Raw genomic sequence first — 20,163 nt, 5'->3', positions numbered from 1 at the left:
CTTGTCCACTTCAATGATGTATGCTAAGCTATGCTAAAAGTGGTACCGCCAGAACCGGAGATCGGCTGAATGGATTCAAAAACGGTAAAACTCACCAGTTTAACTCTGGGGGAGTTGTAAAATAAGACTATTTCCAAAAAAAGTGGAGTATCCCTTTAACACAAAGAATGATAACTATAACTTTAACTATATTAGCGTCCACACCAACTGATGATAGCGTTGTGTTATTATAAGTGAACACTGGAGTTTTGTCATCTGCCAGTTTAAATGCTCGAGCGCTTTAAAGTCATGAAATCATGGAAGTTTTTTGGCGTTTAGTATGAATATGTTAGCCTTGCTGACATAAATTCGTATTTAGACGACATAAGCATATAAAACGTAGTCTCTCACTTCTGCCAATATGGATCAATGATTTTGATGACATCACTCTGCACTTCAGCTTCTCATCAGATTTTCTGTCCAATCAAATGCTCTCCAGAATATAAAGCTCCGCCCCCTACATTATATATAGAGCTGGAAAGTCCCGCCCCTTCCGCTTACCCCGCTGGACCTCTAGGTTGAAAAATCGTCAATGCAAGTGAATGAGAGAAAATAATTATTTTCTAATCCCGTTTTAATTTTGCAATGAATGTGAACATATGTTGTCTGTGAATTTTTTATATAATTTTTTACAGTCTATGGTGCAGACAAGAAAACATATCGGACCCCTTTGAATTCAGAATCAGCACAGAACGCTGTATTTTAAAGTGATATGGAGGATATTAGGAACAGAAACGCTTAGACTCGCCAATAAAAACAGCACAGAAGAGTACGGTGTCATGCACCAACATAAATAACACACTTTTCAAACTACACACATCCTCAGCATTATTATGATCTTGTTTTGCTTTAGAAACAGTTTCAAATTAAACCTAAAGGGGGAATCTATTAGACTGTGACAGTCATTAGCTGTGAAATGCACATAGACAGTATAAGAAGTGGACAGAGCCATCTCATTGGAACTCAGTTGAGACAGTTGAAGCCCATTTTTAGCGATTTTGGAGCACTTCCGTTCCTGACGCGCAGACTCAAACCGACTCAAACTAAGCTTGATGACGTGAGCAACCTGTCTGACAGACGTTACTCTTCTAGTAGCTGTGCGTGAAAATTGCCAACGTTAATCTTGCAGAGACGAGGAACTTGAGCAAAGAGTTCTTTGGCGTGAGTGAGCAGGAGTAAGTATTCCGTTGCTTTTATGGACTCATTATCTATGGGCTTCTCCCTTGACGGGACGTCCCCCCGATTGCCTGCGAGCTTCTCCTCCTGTCTGTACGGTCATTTCTGTACAGCGCGACAGAGAGTCGAGTGGTTATGACGCAATCGTTAGCCTATTTTTACTAAATCTGTTTCTACGGGGCCATAATGTAACATAGAAGGTAATGGAGCCCTTTATACATTGTCGTGTTTCTTTAGAAATAAATAATGGACAAATGGAGTCTTTGGAAATGAATGGGAGTCAATGGAAATGCTAACGCAAGTGAAGTTCTGCTACAACATGGCGGCACCCGGCCGGCTTCAACTTCCGGTCGATGGATTACCCCCTTGGAAATGCAGCTTACCGAGCTCAACGGCTCAAGGCGAGCTGTGATATAAACCAAACAAACACTATTGGCTATGCATTAAAAGGGGAGGAGCTGTTCAATTATGTCCCGCCCTGTCTTCCTGTTTCAGTGGAAATTACATCACCACAATGAATAACGCTGCACGTCTCAAGCCCCGTTCACACTACACGCGACCAAGCGACGCGATACCATTCATTTCAATGGGGAGCTGGCGATTTCCGGCGACACGCGCGACAGCGATCGTTGCCGACCGGATGGGGCGTGTCTGGCGACGCAACAAAGTTGAGATCTGTTTAACTTTATGCAAATGAGGAGCGACTTTCGGGAACGACAACCAATAGGAGCGGAGCGCGTATGATCCTTCTCCACATCATTGGATGCCATTCATAAAGGCAACCAGTAGTGGGAACTCCCACTAGCGACCTCATCGCCAGCCACTGGCGACAAAGTCGCTTGTAGAACGGGGCTTCAGACCAAGGGGGTAATCCATCAGCCGGAAGTTGAAGCTGCCTCCGGGGGCCGCCATTGTAGCTGGCTATCACCTGCTGTTAGCATCCCATTGACTCCCATTCATTTTGGCGTCACTTTGACAGCGAATAACTTTACATCTGAGGCGTCCAAAGACTCCATTTGTCCATTATTTATTTCTAAAGAAACACGACAATGTATAAAAGGCTCCATTACTTTGTATCTTACGTTATGGCCCCGTAGAAGCCATTCTTGTAAAAATAGGCTAACGATTGCGTCATAACCACGAGACGCTCTGTCGCACAGTAGAGAAATGACCGTATAGACAGAAGTAGAAGCTCGTAGGCAATCGTTTACTGTCTATGAGGCAATCGGGGGGACATGGAGGCATAAAGTCAAGGAAGAAGCCCATAGATAGAGAGTTCATAAAAGCAACGGGACAAAATATTTCAACAACAGATTTGTTTCAGATTTCAATTCAGATTTGTCCCGGCACAGCTACTAGAAGGTCAGAACGGTTGCTCACGTGACAACTACGTCGTCAAGCTCAGTTTGAGCCTGCGCAGAACGCTTGGCTATCAGGAAGTGAGTGCCCATGTTGGGCTTCAACTCTCTCCGTTGAAATCAACGGGGTCGCTGTGTCCATTTCTTTTACTGTCAATGCTTCAGACACGCTTCAGTTGGGTGGATTCTGATTGGCTGTCAGTGTTTTTATCATCATTAGCTGATTTTTTTTTTTTTTAAATGCTCTGAATGTGATTCCAACAATATCGGTTCCTCTTATCGTAATACTTGTGGTATGGACTTATTATTCTCAGAATTAGAATGACTATTAAAACATTATAGTTATTGCACTTGTTGTAAACGGGATTTATGATGGGTTTTCCAGCAGGGAATGGGCTCTATGCACGGGGGTATTTCCGGTGAAGGTCTAAGGATGCTGGATTACTTCCGGCGATCGTAGAGTCCAATGCTATACGAATTTATATTGGTTTTTATACTCTATTGCTATACTAAAGAAACGTTAGTCACAAAAACAGACAAAACAGACACCCCTCATTTTGTTTATGCTTCTTTGTTTATTATATTAAATAAACATAACTATATATAAAATTACATCTAAACGTATTAAAGTTTCGTTTCAAAGACGAGAGGACAGTAAATTTTGAAGACTCTAATCCCGTTTTCCTCGGTTTTCCTCCACTTTAAATCTCCCCAACCGGAAACTGAACAGCAGATATCGTGGTGCATAGGGTGCATATAGCCTATTATCAGAGAATGTTATTATGTTGAGACCTATTTTTTACAGTCTATTAGATGTTTGAGACATGGGACAGTTTCACATTACAAGTTCTTCAGATAGTCACAAACCTCAAACACTTACGATAGCTGAAGCTTCTGCTGCCACCATGTGGTTTGTCACGTGTACTTCAGCACCGTTATACATTATTACTAAGGTGTCATGAAATATAAATTAGCTTTCTAGTTTTAAAAAAACAACAAATAAAGTCCCTGGACACAACTGAAGGTGTCAAGAAACCCACCTCATTGGAAATGACGCTTATAAGAGAAACTCACATAATCTAAAACTCTCTGTGGAGCTTTTTAAACCAAAACACAATCTGAATGTAATTAAACTCATAAAACACTTTTAGGAGATGAGGAAATGTGTAACCATAGCAACAATGCCATCTGAAGATCTCTCTCTCTCACAAACACACACACACACACCACACACACCAACCACACACACACCCACACACACCATTAGTAGCAGTGTGGTTTATTTTCCTCAATTGCAATCTGCATCTGTTTGACCAGGTCAGACATCAAACAGAAAGAAAACATGAGAATGAATTTGTGAATCATGTAGTGAAAGACGCTTCAATCTACTTACATATATTTGTATTTACACATCAATAATCCATAGAAACTGTGGTAATATCACGTTTTGGAACACTATTAGTGTAATAAAACTGATAACCCCACAGTATTTTTACCATGGCATCACAACAGATTTCCTATAAAGGACAGATGTGTGATTATTTTCCATCATCTGCCCAATAGTCAATTCATTTTAATTTCATCTTCATGCATGAGAGAAATTCACACCTAGAAAAAAAAAAAGTAATTTATCTAAAAAAAATCCAGGAACATTAAGGGAGAAATGCAGTTTGAGACGCATGAAAGCCAGTGGAGTTTGATTTCACTGCCATCAAACCTGAAAATGTGCATCTGTGAATGAGATTTAAGAACGGCAACGTCAACATCGTAGAAGACTGACTTCATAATACATTTTTGTGCCTTTTCATTTCCACTGAAATCATACGGGTTTTGAAGGACATGAGGGTGAGTAAAAAAAAAAAAAACTCATTTTAATTTTTGGATGAACTATTGCTTTAATAACACATTCCCCTTAATAAAATCACCAGTTTTGGGTTTCAACCATAATGAGGATAACATTATGAAAACATGCTTTTCTCATACAAGAAACACTTAAATGGCACTTGAAATGGTAAATTCATGTTATAAGAGCTGTACTCCATTAGAAATGAGTCTCTGTGCTGATGTCAAAACTAGAGTCCTGTACTATTCAGCTTGAGAGCTGCAAATTTAAAAGGATAGTTCACCAAAAACAATGATTTACTCACAGTAATGTCATTCACAAAAGAAGATATTTCATAGTATGAACAGTCTGTTTGTCACTCAAAGCATCACATGGCTTCTGAAGACCTGGAATATAGTGCACAAATCATACACACTACTGTCAGGTACTTTTCTGTCATTCTTAGAGTATCACAGAAGAAAGAAGGTCCTTCTGTTTGGAAAGACATGAGGGTGAGTGAAACGATTCCTTTAACGTCCATGTTAGAAAACAAAAATATCCCAAACAAACCCTCAAATACAGAACTAGATACAAATGTAAAAAACAATGCAGATGTCTATATTAGTTCATTGTCATGATTTTTAACTTCTTTATAAAACTGTATTGAGTCTGTATCAAATTTGTTGAGTAAAAAAATTGTTCACAAGTTTGCAACATCAGTCTCTGCTCAGCGGGACGATCTTCATGAAATCAGATCTTCATAATAGTTCAGCACAGTCTGATCCAGTGTCAATAACAGGACAGATATGAGTTAGTTCATAAACACTGGCCTTTAAATACTAGTGTCAGCGAGTTTAAAGTCAGTTCTTTAAATGTCTTTGACTGTTTCCATGATGAACTGGCTGAAACTGGAACTGGACTGTTCCTCCTGTACATGTTGTCCGGTCCGGATGATATTCTGGCACTCATCATCACGAGAGACTCGGTTACCTGATGTTGAGAAGTTCCTCTCGGAGCCAGCCGGGCAGACTCTGACCCATTTTATACAGCAGTTTAGAGAGCTCGATATTACCGTCTCTGTAGTAGTTCCTCAGAAACACCTGAGACTGACAGAGAGACAAACAGTCAATGTGAATTTACACTATTTAAATAAACTCAATATTTCAGTACAATAAGTTAATAAATCAGTTTGCTGGACAGTAGTTGCGGCCAATATGACCAAAACATTTTCAATGTCAAAAGTAAATTTCAACCAAAACATTTACCATAATTGAAGCCATACACTATATTTCTCAACATTGTTGCTTAAATGACTTCTACTCAAATTAAAATGAATTAGTGCCTGAGCATCTAACGATCACCAGTGAGAGAGATTACCACTAGAGGGCACTTCAACCCGGACAATCATAGATAGCCATAATAAAGGCTAGATGTCTCGTCCGCGCTGCTGGCCAATGGAGGTCGACGTCCGCACCTGGCGGCCATCTTGTCACAGGCAGCTCGCTCACTCGTAACATTGTGTTTTAATGGTGCATGTACTTTTTAAATAACCATAACTTGCTCAATTTTCTACCGATTTTCAAACGGTTTGGTTTGTTATAAACGTCAGAGATGTAGTTATGACACTGCATACTTATGAATAATAAGTGTATAAATAAATAATCATCCAGAATTATAGCCACGTTAATAACGTAAGAAACCAAATCGTTTGTAAATCCGTCAAGATTTCAACGAGACGAGTATTTGTGTTCGTGCTGATCACTCATCTTACATCAGGCACCACAGAGCCCGCCAGAAAGCTTGCCTGTGACAAGATGGCTGACGGTGATGACGATAGAGACTCCGCCGTAAGACATCTAGCCTTTATTATGAATATCTATGCGGACAATCACCACACATCCACACACTCCATTCCCCATAATCCTTTGCCCAGACCATCATCCATGATCACATTCACCTGTGTCTCATTACCTTGATTAGCTCACCTCATATAAGCCTGGTTTTCTCATTCATTCTCTGCGAAGTCTTGTTTAGTGTCTCTCCTGCAATTCTGAGCGTGTTTGTGTCCTGGTTATATTGATTCTCTGCCTGTTCCCTTATCTGTTATTGTTTGGGTTGCTTGTTAGTGTATGACCCTTGCATGGATTTGGATTACGTCTTTGGATTATCCTCTGTCCAATAAATACTACATTTGGATCCTCAACCTTCGTGTTTCAGAGCAGTACGTGACAGCATCAGACTTTTCACCGGTGACATCCAATCTTATTTTCATGAATACGTTTTGAGTATTACTTAACCTTGCTTTAAACAATAAACTGACCAACTTTTAAATCTCTTAACAGAACAAATTTAACTCATATTTAAATTTCTTAATAGAAAAAAACTGACTAATATTAATTTCTTAACAGAACAAAACTGATCAACATTTAAATTTCAAAACTGACCAATATTAATCTCTTAACAGAACAAAACTGAACAATATTAATTTCTTAACAGAACAAAACTGACCAATATTAATTTCTTAACAGAACAAAACTGACCAATATTAATTTCTTAACAGAACAAAACTGACCAATATTAATCTCTTAACAGAACAAAACTGACCAATATTAATTTCTTAACAGAACAAAACTGACCAATATTAATCTCTTAACAGAACAAAACTGACCAACATTAAAATTTCTTGATAGAACAAAACTAATATTTAAATCTCTTAATACAGCAAAATTGACCAACATTTAAAGCTTTAAAATAGAGTAAAACCGACCAAATTTTAAATCTTTTAATAGAGCAATACTGACCAATATTAAAATCTCTTAATTGTCTTTGAACACCCAGACATGTGCCTGAGTTTCTGCGGCGCTGATAAATGTGTTAGACAACACTATTAATACAATATAGCTAGATCTAGGATCTCTTGTATCATAAGACTAAACTCTAAAACTTGCTCTATGGTAAAACACTAAGTAGGGCATGTCCGGCACATGGCACATGGTCTAAAAGGGTTGTCTCTTAATGAGTAATGGGTGTGTTTTGGGCGTAACGTTCAATAAACCAATCAGAGTCTCATCTCCCATTCCCTTTAAAAGCCAGTTGCGCTCGTGTCATAGCGGATTCACCATTTACATGACGGTATGTGTAAGCGGTGTGGCAGATTTTTCTCTATTTTCGCACCTGACCTAAGTCTACCTGGGTCTCGTCTAAAATCGACGTTAGTTTCTCTGGGTCTCGTCTACAATCGACGTCCCCATTCAATAATATTTATACTCTAGCGCGTCTACAGTCGACGTCGGCCGTGTTCGCAATCCCTAACTTGTTCCCCTAACTAACTTGCTACACAGCATTAATCACCGACAGACTTCAGTCAATGCCTTCGAATGTGTTTTAATCACAGCCGGAGGATCTCGAGCATTTCTCAGAGAATCCCACCAGCAAACAGGAATACAACAGTTTTTATAGAATAGGGGCATAGCAAAAATGACATGATACATTACATAATTTCCCTACAATTTGATTGGTTCTTCATATGCAAACCCTTCTGTTACTAGGTAGAACCAAACTCTGTTTTTGTGATTACTTCATAATCACAAGTTTTGAAACCTAGACATCTGTCTAGTTTCATTTCCCATATTTGGTATTTTTACACACACACACACACACACACACACACACACACACACACACACACACACACACACACACACACACACACACACACACACACACACACACAAAATCATGAGTATTCGACTGGTTTTGAACAGTACATTCTGTTCAAATTTTAGAATGTTAAAGCCCTAAAACAGAAGTAAGGTTAGATGTTAGAGTTATGATTAGTTTGATATACAGTTTACTATTTTATTCATTAAAAAATCCATCACAGCGGAAAGACCGAACGCGTCTCCAGAGAGCAAACGGACCTGCTCGTGGGCGAGGTTAAAGACCATCTACGGGACAAGCCGGACTCCACCATGTCTTTATGTACACAAAAATAATCGTTTACATTGTAATCCTTTTATTTTTTATATTTGGCGTGTTTGTGTGCTGCTGCGTGTCCCTGTGTGTGTAATAAGCAGAGTGTACGCGCGTGTTGGACCCGCCTATAGGCGCACATTACTAACGCGTTCTTTAAATAACAAAAAAAATATTGCGCCATTGACTTTAGACCAGGTTTAAGTTTAAGTCTATTTCAGTTCCTCATAATAGCCCATGGGCGCAAATGCATTTGCCATTTAAACAACATGGCGCAGGATGTGAAAATATAAACTGCGTCGGGTTGAAACTAGCAAAAAACACTTGCGTCGCGCCTGGGTGTACGATAGGGCCCTTAGACATTATAGACACAACAGTATGACTTTCTGTAAAACTGCTGTGAAACTATGTGTAGTGTAAAAAGCGTTATACAAATACATTTGACTTTGACTTGAATAGATGTTGTGCTGGCGTTCAGGTGTGTATGTGTGTGTGTGTGTGTGTGTGTGTGTGTGGTACCTGTGTGTCCATGTCCATGTATCTTTGTCCTTTACTCTTCCCTAAACACTTGGTCTGTCCTCCGTCCAGCAGTTGACACCAGAAGCCTTTCTTTGGGTCAAACCTGCAAAACATCATATAGTTAATGAGGGAAAATACTCAGGACACAGACATGAAGTGTAGAAAGGTTATCAAAACCGCATGACACTGTAGCTTGCAAAAATGTCCTGATATTTGTTATAAAATGTATAGTTCTGGATGCTGATAGAGGCCAAGTATTAACCTGTCAGTATAATATAATATAGTATATATATATATATATATATATATATATTTATGAATTTTGGCAGCTCAAACTCACGCCAGTATTTTGTGATAGTCGACTCGATTCTCCAAACCCAGAAACGTCTGGATCTTCTCCATGACTGAAGCTGGATCTGTTTTCACCATCTGTCCATCCACAACCAGAATCTGTGAGGGTGTAATGCATGAAATATGATAAATAAAAGCACTATATAAGAACATACAGTCATACAGCCTTATACACACACAGACCTGACTGTGGTGGTAGTGGTCGAGCCAGCGCTTGAGGTGTGTGGCGTACCACCCTGGAGCCAGGCAGCGCTTCTGCAGGATCTGCAGCTTCACAGGTGCATTGTGGGATGCGGTAATGACACCATGGAAAGAGTATTTCAGGGCCACAGAGTCAGCATGAGCTCTCTGATGCTGAAGAGAAAAAAGAAATATTTTGAGCCCAATTTTATTTATTTTAAATTATTTTGTACATTTGAAATAATAATGAGTTGTTAGTCTACATTGAAGGTTCAAACTGTAATTTTTTAATTGTTTAGACAAAATAAAAATAAACTAAGCCTAAAGTGCAAACCACATTCGCTATGGAAATGTTGATACTTTAAGATAATCACTGTACAATAAGTGCGGTATCACGATTTTAAGTGGTTATATAAATATACTGATACCACACAACAACATTTCATTTTCAGAAAGGACCATTTTAATTGCGATTACTACCATTTTACTATAAATACCACTGCTAAATGGTTGGTTACCAAAGCAAACCTATGGTAAATGAGTAAATGAGTGGTGTATAGGTACCTGGTACCAGGCGAACGCTCGGTCTGCAGGATCACTGAGGACCGTGATGATTTTAGCTCTGGGCAGCAGCGCTGCGGCTCTCGACGGGGCTACAACCGAATCAAAATAATTGGCACTTTTTTCAAAATAATAATCAGAGCTGCTGTTGGACGGGAGGGGGAAATATTCCATATACCTGCAGGAGAGAGGGAGGAAAACAGAAATGAATACAGACTCTAACAGTGTGAAGATGAACGGCGTGGGTGACGTTTGCTGCTCACCAGTCGATGCCTCGGTGATAGTTGTGCCCGCTGAAGAACTGAATCTCCTCAAACGTCTCTCTACTGGGGTAATTACTGGTCAGATCAGGGTGCATCCCCAGAAATAAATAAAGAGCCGTTGCTCCTGAAAAGCAAAAGAAAGAGAAAATGTACCATGAATTTCTTTCTCCTGCTGAACACAAAAGAAGATATTTTGAAGAATGTTGGGGACCAGACAGTTGATGGACCCCATTGACTTCCATAGTATTTTTTTCCATTCTATGCAAGTCAATGGGGCTGTTCGGTTAACCATGTTCTTCAAAATATCTTCTTTTGTGTTCAGAAGAAGAAAGACACTCATACAGGTTTGGAACAACTTGTGGGTGAGTACATGATGACAGAATTTGTTTTGGGTGAACTATCCCTTTAATTATGGAGAGTACAGATATTGTACATTTGATTGCCAACAAATGTACAACGCTACCATTGGAGCAGCAGCTACAAATTAAAAGTGAAGGAAAACCCCAAGCTGAAGTTGGATATCGGCTAAAGCAATCAGCTTCATTAAACACCCAAACATGCTCTTTTAACATGGGAATTTACAGAGACAGAATGATGGATTTGTGCTTCAAGTGATAGGCCAGGGTGAGTACAATTATATTTATATTTTCTTGCTGTATGTGTAATTTGTGTAATCTAAAAGTGACCAAAAAAGCCATTTTAAAGCAGTTAAGCTGAAAACAATACAATTTCGTGTGCCTCTTCTATTTTAAAACCCACCAGCCACCACTGACAATATATAATATGCATTTATATTGCATTCATTATTCACACTGTAGTGTAAACAGGTTTGATTCTAAAAGGATCTGGCGGAGTAAAGAGTCGTTCTGAATGTGTCCACGGGATGGCGCTGTTGCTCCTCACCAGTCTTCTGAGGGCCGATGAGCAGCAGCTTTGGGAAGCGGTCGCAGGTTTTCTCTTTTGACCAAATGTCCTTGTGTCTTTTATCCTCACAGGGGTCCTGAACACAAGATCACACAGCTGAGAGATTTCACCGAGACAGAGAAAGAGTTAAGATTAGCTTGAGCGACTGACAGGAGAAACTGAGCAAAGTGTTAGGAACCGCTGGACTTTCGAATCACGTGTTTTAAATGCAGTTTGGATAGTAGATTTATATTTATACTCTGAAATCATACTGTCCAAATGAATCCGCACTGACACACACCTGCCAGAGCGGCTCGGCGTCAGACGGGAACAGGTGGAAGTATTTCTCGGCGAGCTGCGTTGGAGGAAGCGTCTGTAGTCTCAGATGAGTCCATGTGAGCAGGAAGTTCAGCAGCCGTTTGAAGGTGTACAAGCCCAGACGGTCATTCCCGTAGTTTGACAGGTGAGTCATGAATATGCTAATCTGAGGAAGAAAGAAAGAAAGAAAGACACTTCAGCCAATCAAACCCATTTTAAGGCTGCACTTAGCATATTCTGCACCAAGTATATTCTATACGGTCTGTCATCATAGATCACTGTATATTAGTATGTAAACAGCATGCGATGGTACAAACAGTAGAACGCTACATTGTGGTCACATGACCTCATTACGTTGCATGTTTAATTAGCTGACTGGTACCATTATTAGGTCTTAAACTGGTTTCATGATCTTGTCTCATGACTCTTATGAAAGTGTTCAGAGATGGTAACAGCATCTTTCAATAAAACGTGTGTAATAAAAAACAGTGTAAGAATTGTTCAATTTGATTCGTTTCTCCGAATCCGTTCAAACTGCCCATTTCAATGAATCAATTCAAAACTCAGATTCAGCGATTTGTTTGTCACTCAAATAAAAAAGTGAATGTTTCATTTTCATACATTAAAAAAATCTAGATGTACGATTTCAAAGGGGTCATGACATAAAATTTCCCTTATGTATTATTTATAATTATTTCATAATTAAAAAATAATTATTTACGTTGATAAGCACTGGAAAACTCATAATATTTTTCCTCCAAAACTTGTTTGGATACATTTTTTTTAAAAATATCAGTCTTTCTTGAATTCAGTTATTAAAAACACGTCTTGATTCATTTCAACAGCATTATTACCACAAAAAAAAAAATTTAAACACCCTTTTAATTCCTATCAGGTCAAATACAGCAATATTGAAATGTTTACTGAATGCCATCAAAATGCTGAAAAGGATGAACATTTGTATGGCTATATATGAACACAGTGAGTTGATGTGTGTGTAGAGAGACTGACGGGGTTGAGCAGGACGGTGAGGAACAGCTCTCCTCCGTCAATGAGTCTCTCCAGCTCCTGTGGCCCGCCGGGATAATCCTTGTGAAAGATGGTGTGTGTGAACAGACCACACGTCTGCCTGGGCAGGACCTGATGAAAACACACACAAATGTGACACCCAGTCAGTTCTGCATTCACACACTGCCTGACTTTATGCATGTGTGTTTGGCTCTTACACACACTCGTGCAGTACAGCGCCTGTCTCAGTGAGGGAATAAATAGACGTGAGCTAATGTAATATTCATAACATCTCACACTGAACTCAGGAGCTCAATCTCATTATGGAACCCAAGAAAGAGAGCGAGCAGAATATTAATATGCTCCTGAAATAAAGCACGACTGGGACGCGGTCAGCAGAGAAGCCGACCGTTCTCACGCTTGGGTCAGTGGCCGTATTGTTTTGGTCTTTGCATGACACGAACACCTTTGACAGTAACAGGGCTTGTGGATCTCGTCTTGTGCCGTGAGTGATGATTTGAAAACTTGTCATCATCTCTGACAAACGACTGAGAACACACTGGAAGTCATTCAATTACTACATTTTTATTGTTAATTTAGTATTGTATAATTTATTTAGAATTTTGATATTGTTAGGATTATGTTAATGTCACTTATCATTTTACTTTATTTCATGCTATCCACTTTCTGCTGTAATGTTGAAATTTCTCATTTGTGAGACAAATAAAGGCTGATCTAATCTAATTTCTGTTGGAGAGTACGGGAGCTGCGCATGAACAATAATCGGATCGGATTTGAGCTGAGCTCTGAAGGAAGAATAAAGTCTGAAACAATTATTTCATAATTATTTAACATTTAATATTATTTTATAATTATTTTAAAATATTTTTTATACTTGTAACTATTTATTTATTTTATATTTTATAGTTATTGTATAATTATTACATTCAGTTATTTTATAAATTATAATTATGTTATATATTATATTATTTTATGATAATAAAATAATTATTACACATGAAGTAACTATGAAAATTATTTCATAATGATTTTAATATTACAAAATTATTCATGTTTATTAGTACTGGGAAACCCAATCATTTAAAAATTATTTCAGTTTTTATATAAAGTATGTATTAAATAATTCCAAATCATTTTATATTTTATATTATTTCATAAATATTTTAATAGATATATTTTATAAATTACTTTATAATTATTACATATTTAATTCATTTATTTTAGAATTTATAATTAATACATTCCAAATTATAAAAAATATATATATCATTTTGTTTATTTTATTTTATAATTACAAAATTATTATTTATGTCGATTACATTTTTATGCATTTTATGTTGATATTTATTCCTCCAAATGTTTGCAGGTAATTTGTTCTGTGTGGTTGAATAACATCATTCATTATTCACTCATTCTACCATGATGAGTAAGTGGAGAGTAAAAGCTGTCACTCTAACAATGTGAAGATCTAAATGTCACTGAGGGCAAAATGTGAAATGAGCAGATTTCAAAATATTAATGAGCAGAGCTCACACACACACACACACACACACACACACACACTCACTCTGATGCCGCGGTGAATGAAGCCGCGTCTGAATCGAGCGGGTTTGAGGTGTGGATACTCCTCAGTGCTGGTCACTCTGATGTCCCATACGCGCTTCCAGGCCTCGTACAGCTGGATGTGGACGGGATACACACCGGAGTGATGAGGAGCCACTGCGTAACCCAGATGAGTCGGGATAGAGTGATTCTACAGGACCAAATCAACCGCCACAAACACAGAATAACAGTCAGAACTTCAACTGACAGAGGAATATAACACTCCAGACACGTGTGTGTGTGTGTGTGTGAGTGTGTGTCACCTCAGCGAAGCGTCGGTTCAGGATCATCTGCTCTGATAACACACTCTGGTTATGGAAGCGGTGTGGCTGTATGTGACTCCACATGTGAGGAAACCACCAGAACTCATGAACGTATGACAGCAGCAGATCATCACCCAGATCCTCCTCATCAGTACCTGACACACACACACACACGCACGTATACACGCACACATGTATACAGGTATACACAAGACACACACACACAAACACAATTATGATTTTTAAAACGTTTTGAAAGTCGTCTCTTATGCTCACCAAGGCTGCATTTATTTGATCAAAAATACAGTATTTTGTAATACAGTAAATGCAACTGTATAACTATTGTAATATATTGCAAAATGTATTTATCCCTGTAATGCAAAGCTGAACTTCCAGCGTCATATATTTCATTAATGCTTCTCAAAGGCTGAAGTTGTGCAGTTTTCCCTCACCTGCGTGGAAGAACTTCCCTGAGAAGCCCAGGTTAAAGGTGAAGTCTGGAATGGACCTCCGCAACTCACTCTGGGTTTCAACCAACGCCTGAGAAGATACACACACCACACACTATTTATTAATCTACACATAATTCATTAACATCCCCATTCTGAAGATGATTTTGTCCCTAAACTCCAGCAGAGTAAACACACACACACACAACATGATCCGGAATTATTTTCATAAGATTGTTCCAGATATCTTTTTTGTGTTGCATGAAAAAAATCTAAATAAGCCACTGTATAATATTTAGCTTTAGATTCCAGCTGTAATTTGGCTTGTGATTTCCCAAATCCATTCTCTCTATCTTCCCTTAGTTTCCATGCTTTCCCCCCCTGCACTTTCTCCTAATAATAACAGTGGTAAAAAGCTTAAACAAAAGCAGATGTTAGAGTCGATCTCTTTAACTCTTCCAGTTAAACTGGAACTTCTCTGGGGCGGCAGTGGCTCAGTGGTTCATGTGGGTTGTCTACAAACCGGAATGTTGGTGGTTCAATCCTCGGTTGCACCTGACCAAGTGTCGAGGTGTCCATGAGCAAGACACCTAACCCCAGCTGCTCCCGACGAGCTGGATGGCGCCTTGCATGGCTGCCGTCGCCCGTCGGTGTATGAATGAGTGAGTGAATGGGTGAATGTGAGGCTTTGGTGGCCATTGGGTCTGTGAAAGCACTATATAAATGCAGTCCATTTACCATTTACCATTTAACGCACCTTCACATCCGACACCTTCATCCTGGTCCCTTCCTTGCCCACAAATATATCATCGATGTCCACCAGTATGAAGCGCTCCAGGGACAGGGACAGTCTCTTAGCAGTGAGGAAGGACACGGCGTCCACGAACACCAGCTTGTGGAGCCAGAAGGAGAGGTTGTGTCCGAACAGAACCCTCTGGATCCCGTCGTGAAGCCCGAGATCTTGCACCACAGAGGTGTGCAGAAGAGCCCCGAGCCCAGCGCTCTCCGCAGAACGGGGCTTCGCCAACAGGACCGGCTCGTAGGTGGAGTGATTGGACTGGAAGACGGTCCAATCATCCCCGGGAAGAGGACCGCGAACCACCTGACACAGAGACACAGGCTTTATTTAAGTTAACTTCAGCTGATGAGCGCTGAAACCTCGTCTGACCTGCTGTGCTCGAGTGACGTGAAGCAGAGGTGATTTAGGGTTGACCGTACAGTCCTTCAGTCCCAGCTTGGAGTGCAGGAACAGAGGAAATCCTTTCAGCTGCGCACTCAACAGACTGTTCTCATTGGCCTAACGGGACAGACAGGAAGTGACATCAGATGATCTCACGCTACTGATAGCAGATTTTGGAACATTATAATCAAGAATTAACACTAAGTATATATATGGGGTTGTGTATATATATATATATATATATATATAAAGTGTTAATGGCTAAAACATTTAAAATGACAATAAACAGTTTTATTCAAACATACATTAAGTAATCAAGACATCACTAACATGCAAAACACTATAATGAATATGTAATACCGTATATATTTAGCAAATGGTCTTCTCTAGTTATTTATCTAGCTAACTAATGAGTTTATGAACATTGAATAGCTTTTTATGAGGTAAATGTAACATTAAGTGACATTGTATAATCACTGTGTGTAAACACTGGTTGGGTGATTACATGAAAGATGATTCATTTCAGTAAGTTGTACTGTATCTTTCAACATTTCTTCTGATGTTCACCCATGTTTATTTGCTGCTATAACCAGTAGTAAAGCAGAAGAGATGATCAGTTCACGTGTGTTTGATCTGTGATCTGTCACGCTGTGTTAAAGTCAAGAGCCTCGAAACGATTGAATTTCGTAATAAAATCGACAGATTTTAAAGTTGAGACTTTGCTTTATATCAAAAGAAACAAAGCAAAAAGCTTTTTGTAATTATTGGATGGCAGGTACGCTACAAATGTTTAGCAAAGTTTTGTTCATGCATCAACAGAAAACAGAACTGACTATAAGATTTTAGATCATTACCGATTAAAATCGAGAAATTAATATTGTCAATCCAGAGATACACAGCTGACATGTTTAACTGTTTACCCACGTTGTGTGCACGAAATAGACGCTGAACACTGTGCCATTAGAGAAGTGCTAATTGAACATCCATTTCAGTCACTGATTTCAGCCCTCCAAAAAAAAAAAAAAAAAAAAAAAATCAGCCTGAAACCAAAAATAGCTGTTTCGGCTAAAATTTATATCTTACATCTTATATCATATATCTTAGATTTGTCCCGTCTGCCGCCTGTGGCTTTGAGACTATATTGATTCACTTTATCCATGTATTTAAAATTTCACTGGTTACAACAACACACTTTTCCAAGTAGGAGGTTGAAAAGTATGGAATTCCAAAGCTGCCAAAATAATAAATGGACTTCAACGGTAACCAAATTGTTAAAGTCCAAATCAATGTAGTTTCAAAGGGCTATGAAGAGCTTCAAAGGGATCTGCACGATCCCAGCTGAGGAACAGGGTCTTATCTAGCGAAACGATCGGTCATTTAAAAAAAAAAAATAATTTATATACTTTTTAACCACAATTGTTCGTCTTGTTCTGGTTTGCGACGCACCAGGCATTATGTAATCACGTTGGAAAGGTCACGCTGGACGTAGGCGGAAGTAGGGCTGGATGATTAATCGAAACCGAAATTCAGAGCCTATAACCGACGTCATTTTACCAGGTCGGTTATTTCGTTTTTTTAATCCTATTAATATTTCCGCCCATTGTGTGTTAATGTACTTTCCCCTTTAAACATATTACCGCGTGTGTAGTCAAGTGACTCTGCCCCGTCCAGTCTGCGAGCCGCTAGTACCAAAGATACACGCAGTGTCCGTCGTTTGGACACATTTTGGCTTCAATAAAGACGACACACTCAAGTCAAATGCAAACACTGCAGAAAAACTGTTACAGCGACCAAAGGTAATACCAGCAATCTGTTGTACCGAATATGAACAGTGCATGGCTCAAAAAAAGAGAGAGACTGACAAACGCCCAGTGCCTCCACAAAGCAGGTGTAACACAAGCATTTACAAATGCTACACAATATGAAAAGGATTCGAGAAGATGGAAAGAAATAGTATATTTAACTTTTAAGATGGCAATATTTACAATAATTTATTTTGTTTACAAAAATAACTATTTTTAAAAGTTCTTTATTTTCTACATTTTATTTTTTACATTAAAACTTAAATGACTTTTTTATAAGACTTTTTTATTTCAAGCATTGTATGCTTTGTTTGATTCAATTGTTTGAAATATTTAATAAATAAGCATTCATAGCTATCTGTGTGTTTCCTTATTTTAGAATCACAGAGATAGGATTATGCACTCTTTCATTAGAAAAAATAACCGTGAACATATTTACAGTATAAGCCTTGCCAGTGAGTGACATATGATATGAGAAAAAAATGTAAATTAAAATAATCGTTCAATAATCGTAATCGAGGTAACTTGTTAGATTAATCGCGATTATGATTTTAGCCAAAATCGTCCAGCCCTAGGTGGAAGTACCGCCCCATTGTTTTAAACATCCAGGATACACACACGAAAGGACCAATTTAAACGACACAAAGACATAAATATGTCATTCAAATTTGAACGATCCTCCTTCTCCACGCTTGTAAACAATGGGGCGTTACTTCCGCCTCCGTCCAGCGTGACCTTTCCGACATGATTACGTAATGCCTGGCACGTCGCAGACCAGCACAAGACGAACAATTGTGGTTAAAAAGTATATACTTTTTTTTTTTTTTTGAAAATGGCCGATCGTTTGGCTAGATAAGACCCTGTTCCTCAGCTGAGATCGTGCAGAGCCGTTTGAAACTGCATTGATTTGGACTTCAACAATTTGGTTACCGTTGAAGTCTATTGTGTGGAGAAAAATACTGAAATGTTTTCCTCAAAAAACTTAATTTCTTTTCCACTGAAGAAAAAAAGACATGAACATCTTGGACGGCATTGGGGTGAGTAAATTATCAGGAAATTTTCATTTTGAGGTGAACTAATCCTCAAAGAAGCCGTATAAATACTTATTATTATTTATTTTTTTTACATTTATTCATATATTAATTTATGGGTTTTTTTCTTCTTTTTTTGGCAGCTTTGGAATTCCATAGAAACGCTGATGAGCGAGTGTGTGAAACTGATAGAGTCGCTTACCTTAAAGAAGCCGATAATTCCAACTCCAAACTCGATACAGTATCTGTCCAGTAATTCCCTATTCCAGGCGTCCATGTTCACGTACTTCAGGATGTTTTCATACACAATCAGCACAAAGTGTCCCCGCTGTCCATCCGTTAACGTGGGCATGTCCCCTTTTCCTGGAGAAATTTCCGTCCGGTACCGGAATCGCGCAGACTCCAGGATGGCCACGATCTCCTGGCCGAGCTGCGAATACTGACTCTCCACGAACACCAACACGACCGGATCCGACCGATAGCCATCAGACGGCAACGCCCCGCCCACTCCAGCAAGAAAGGGGAGTGGCCGAGAAGAGGTCACGTAGAGGTCATCCGCTGCATGCCCTGCTGTGACCGACGGTTCGAGCTCTCGTTTGACAGCGTACAGGAAGTAGGAAGAGAGAAACACACTGAGAACGCAGAGGAAGAAGAGGAAGATGAAGCTGGTCTGTAGTGGCACCTGGCGAACGAGACGGCGCAGGCGGAGCACGCTGGGCATCACACAAATAAACACACAAACAGCTAAAAGAAGGAAAACTGAAGTTCAATCTACATGTTCATGTTCTTTCGGGGACGTAAAACGAGAGGAACGACACAGAAATGTCTCTGTGCTTCTATGTGACCATTGCTGAGGCGGAGAGAGGGGGCGGGGCTCTAAACTTGAGTGGATGATTTGTCTGTCCATCATCAGACGGGCTCCGCCCTCTTGCTCACTCTGAGACTCTTGATTGGTCACAGACAGCTGAAGGGGGGCCGGCTCTGCTGTGATTCACCGACAATCATTGCTATGGTATCCCAATGGACACACACCTGCACACATGAAAGAAACAAATATGTCAGGAAAAAAATTAAGAGAAAGAATCTTGTAAATTTTGTAAAATGTAACTAGAATCAGGGCCAAACAATTAAAACAAAACCGAAATCAACTTAGTGAGATTATCAGATCACAAAGGCTGCATTTTAATTATTATACGAGTCTCAGAGCATCTCAGTAAATGCTGCTCCACATAGTCAATCAAATTATTGAATACTCATTTTATTTTACAGTGAAATATTACAATAGTAATATAGCTTATTTTGTTTAATTTTTAAATAATAATATTATTATTATTAAATATTAATA

The 20,163-nt window shown here is 39.0% G+C and overlaps 1 protein-coding gene across 1 annotated transcript; it reads right to left on the bottom strand.

Annotated features, from left to right (window-relative positions):
* Positions 1-5,312: 5,312 nt before the first annotated feature.
* Positions 5,313-19,840, bottom strand: ndst1a (N-deacetylase/N-sulfotransferase (heparan glucosaminyl) 1a). Its single transcript, XM_056252609.1, has 15 exons — positions 19,021-19,840; positions 15,974-16,102; positions 15,563-15,907; positions 14,809-14,896; positions 14,357-14,511; positions 14,059-14,244; positions 12,474-12,602; positions 11,446-11,628; positions 11,145-11,241; positions 10,242-10,365; positions 9,982-10,156; positions 9,421-9,591; positions 9,227-9,336; positions 8,887-8,989; positions 5,313-5,501 (listed from the first exon to the last, which is right to left on the bottom strand). Exons 1-15 carry the CDS (start codon positions 19,537-19,539, stop codon positions 5,382-5,384), a joined length of 2,634 nt encoding a protein of 877 aa, XP_056108584.1. The 5' UTR covers positions 19,540-19,840; the 3' UTR covers positions 5,313-5,381.
* Between the last annotated feature and the right edge of the window lie 323 nt (positions 19,841-20,163).

This window comes from Rhinichthys klamathensis, unplaced genomic scaffold (genome assembly GCF_029890125.1).
Source record: "Rhinichthys klamathensis goyatoka isolate OS25496 unplaced genomic scaffold, OSU_Roscu_1.1 h1tg000097l_1, whole genome shotgun sequence".
Lineage (NCBI taxonomy): Eukaryota > Metazoa > Chordata > Actinopteri > Cypriniformes > Leuciscidae > Rhinichthys > Rhinichthys klamathensis.
This window is presented reverse-complemented; position numbering and strand designations above follow the sequence as displayed.

Excerpts from the sequence above, each read along its gene's own strand:
- ndst1a (XM_056252609.1), bottom strand. The coding sequence starts at position 19,539 with ATGCCCAGCGTGCTCCGCCTGCGCCGTCTCGTTCGCCAGGTGCCACTA. Across the intron at positions 14,512-14,808 it reads AGGGAAGTTCTTCCACGCAG|GTACTGATGAGGAGGATCTG; the intron begins GTGAGGGAAAAC and ends TGTGTGTGTCAG. Across the intron at positions 5,502-8,886 it reads ACATGGACATGGACACACAG|TCTCAGGTGTTTCTGAGGAA; the intron begins GTACCACACACA and ends TCTCTCTGTCAG.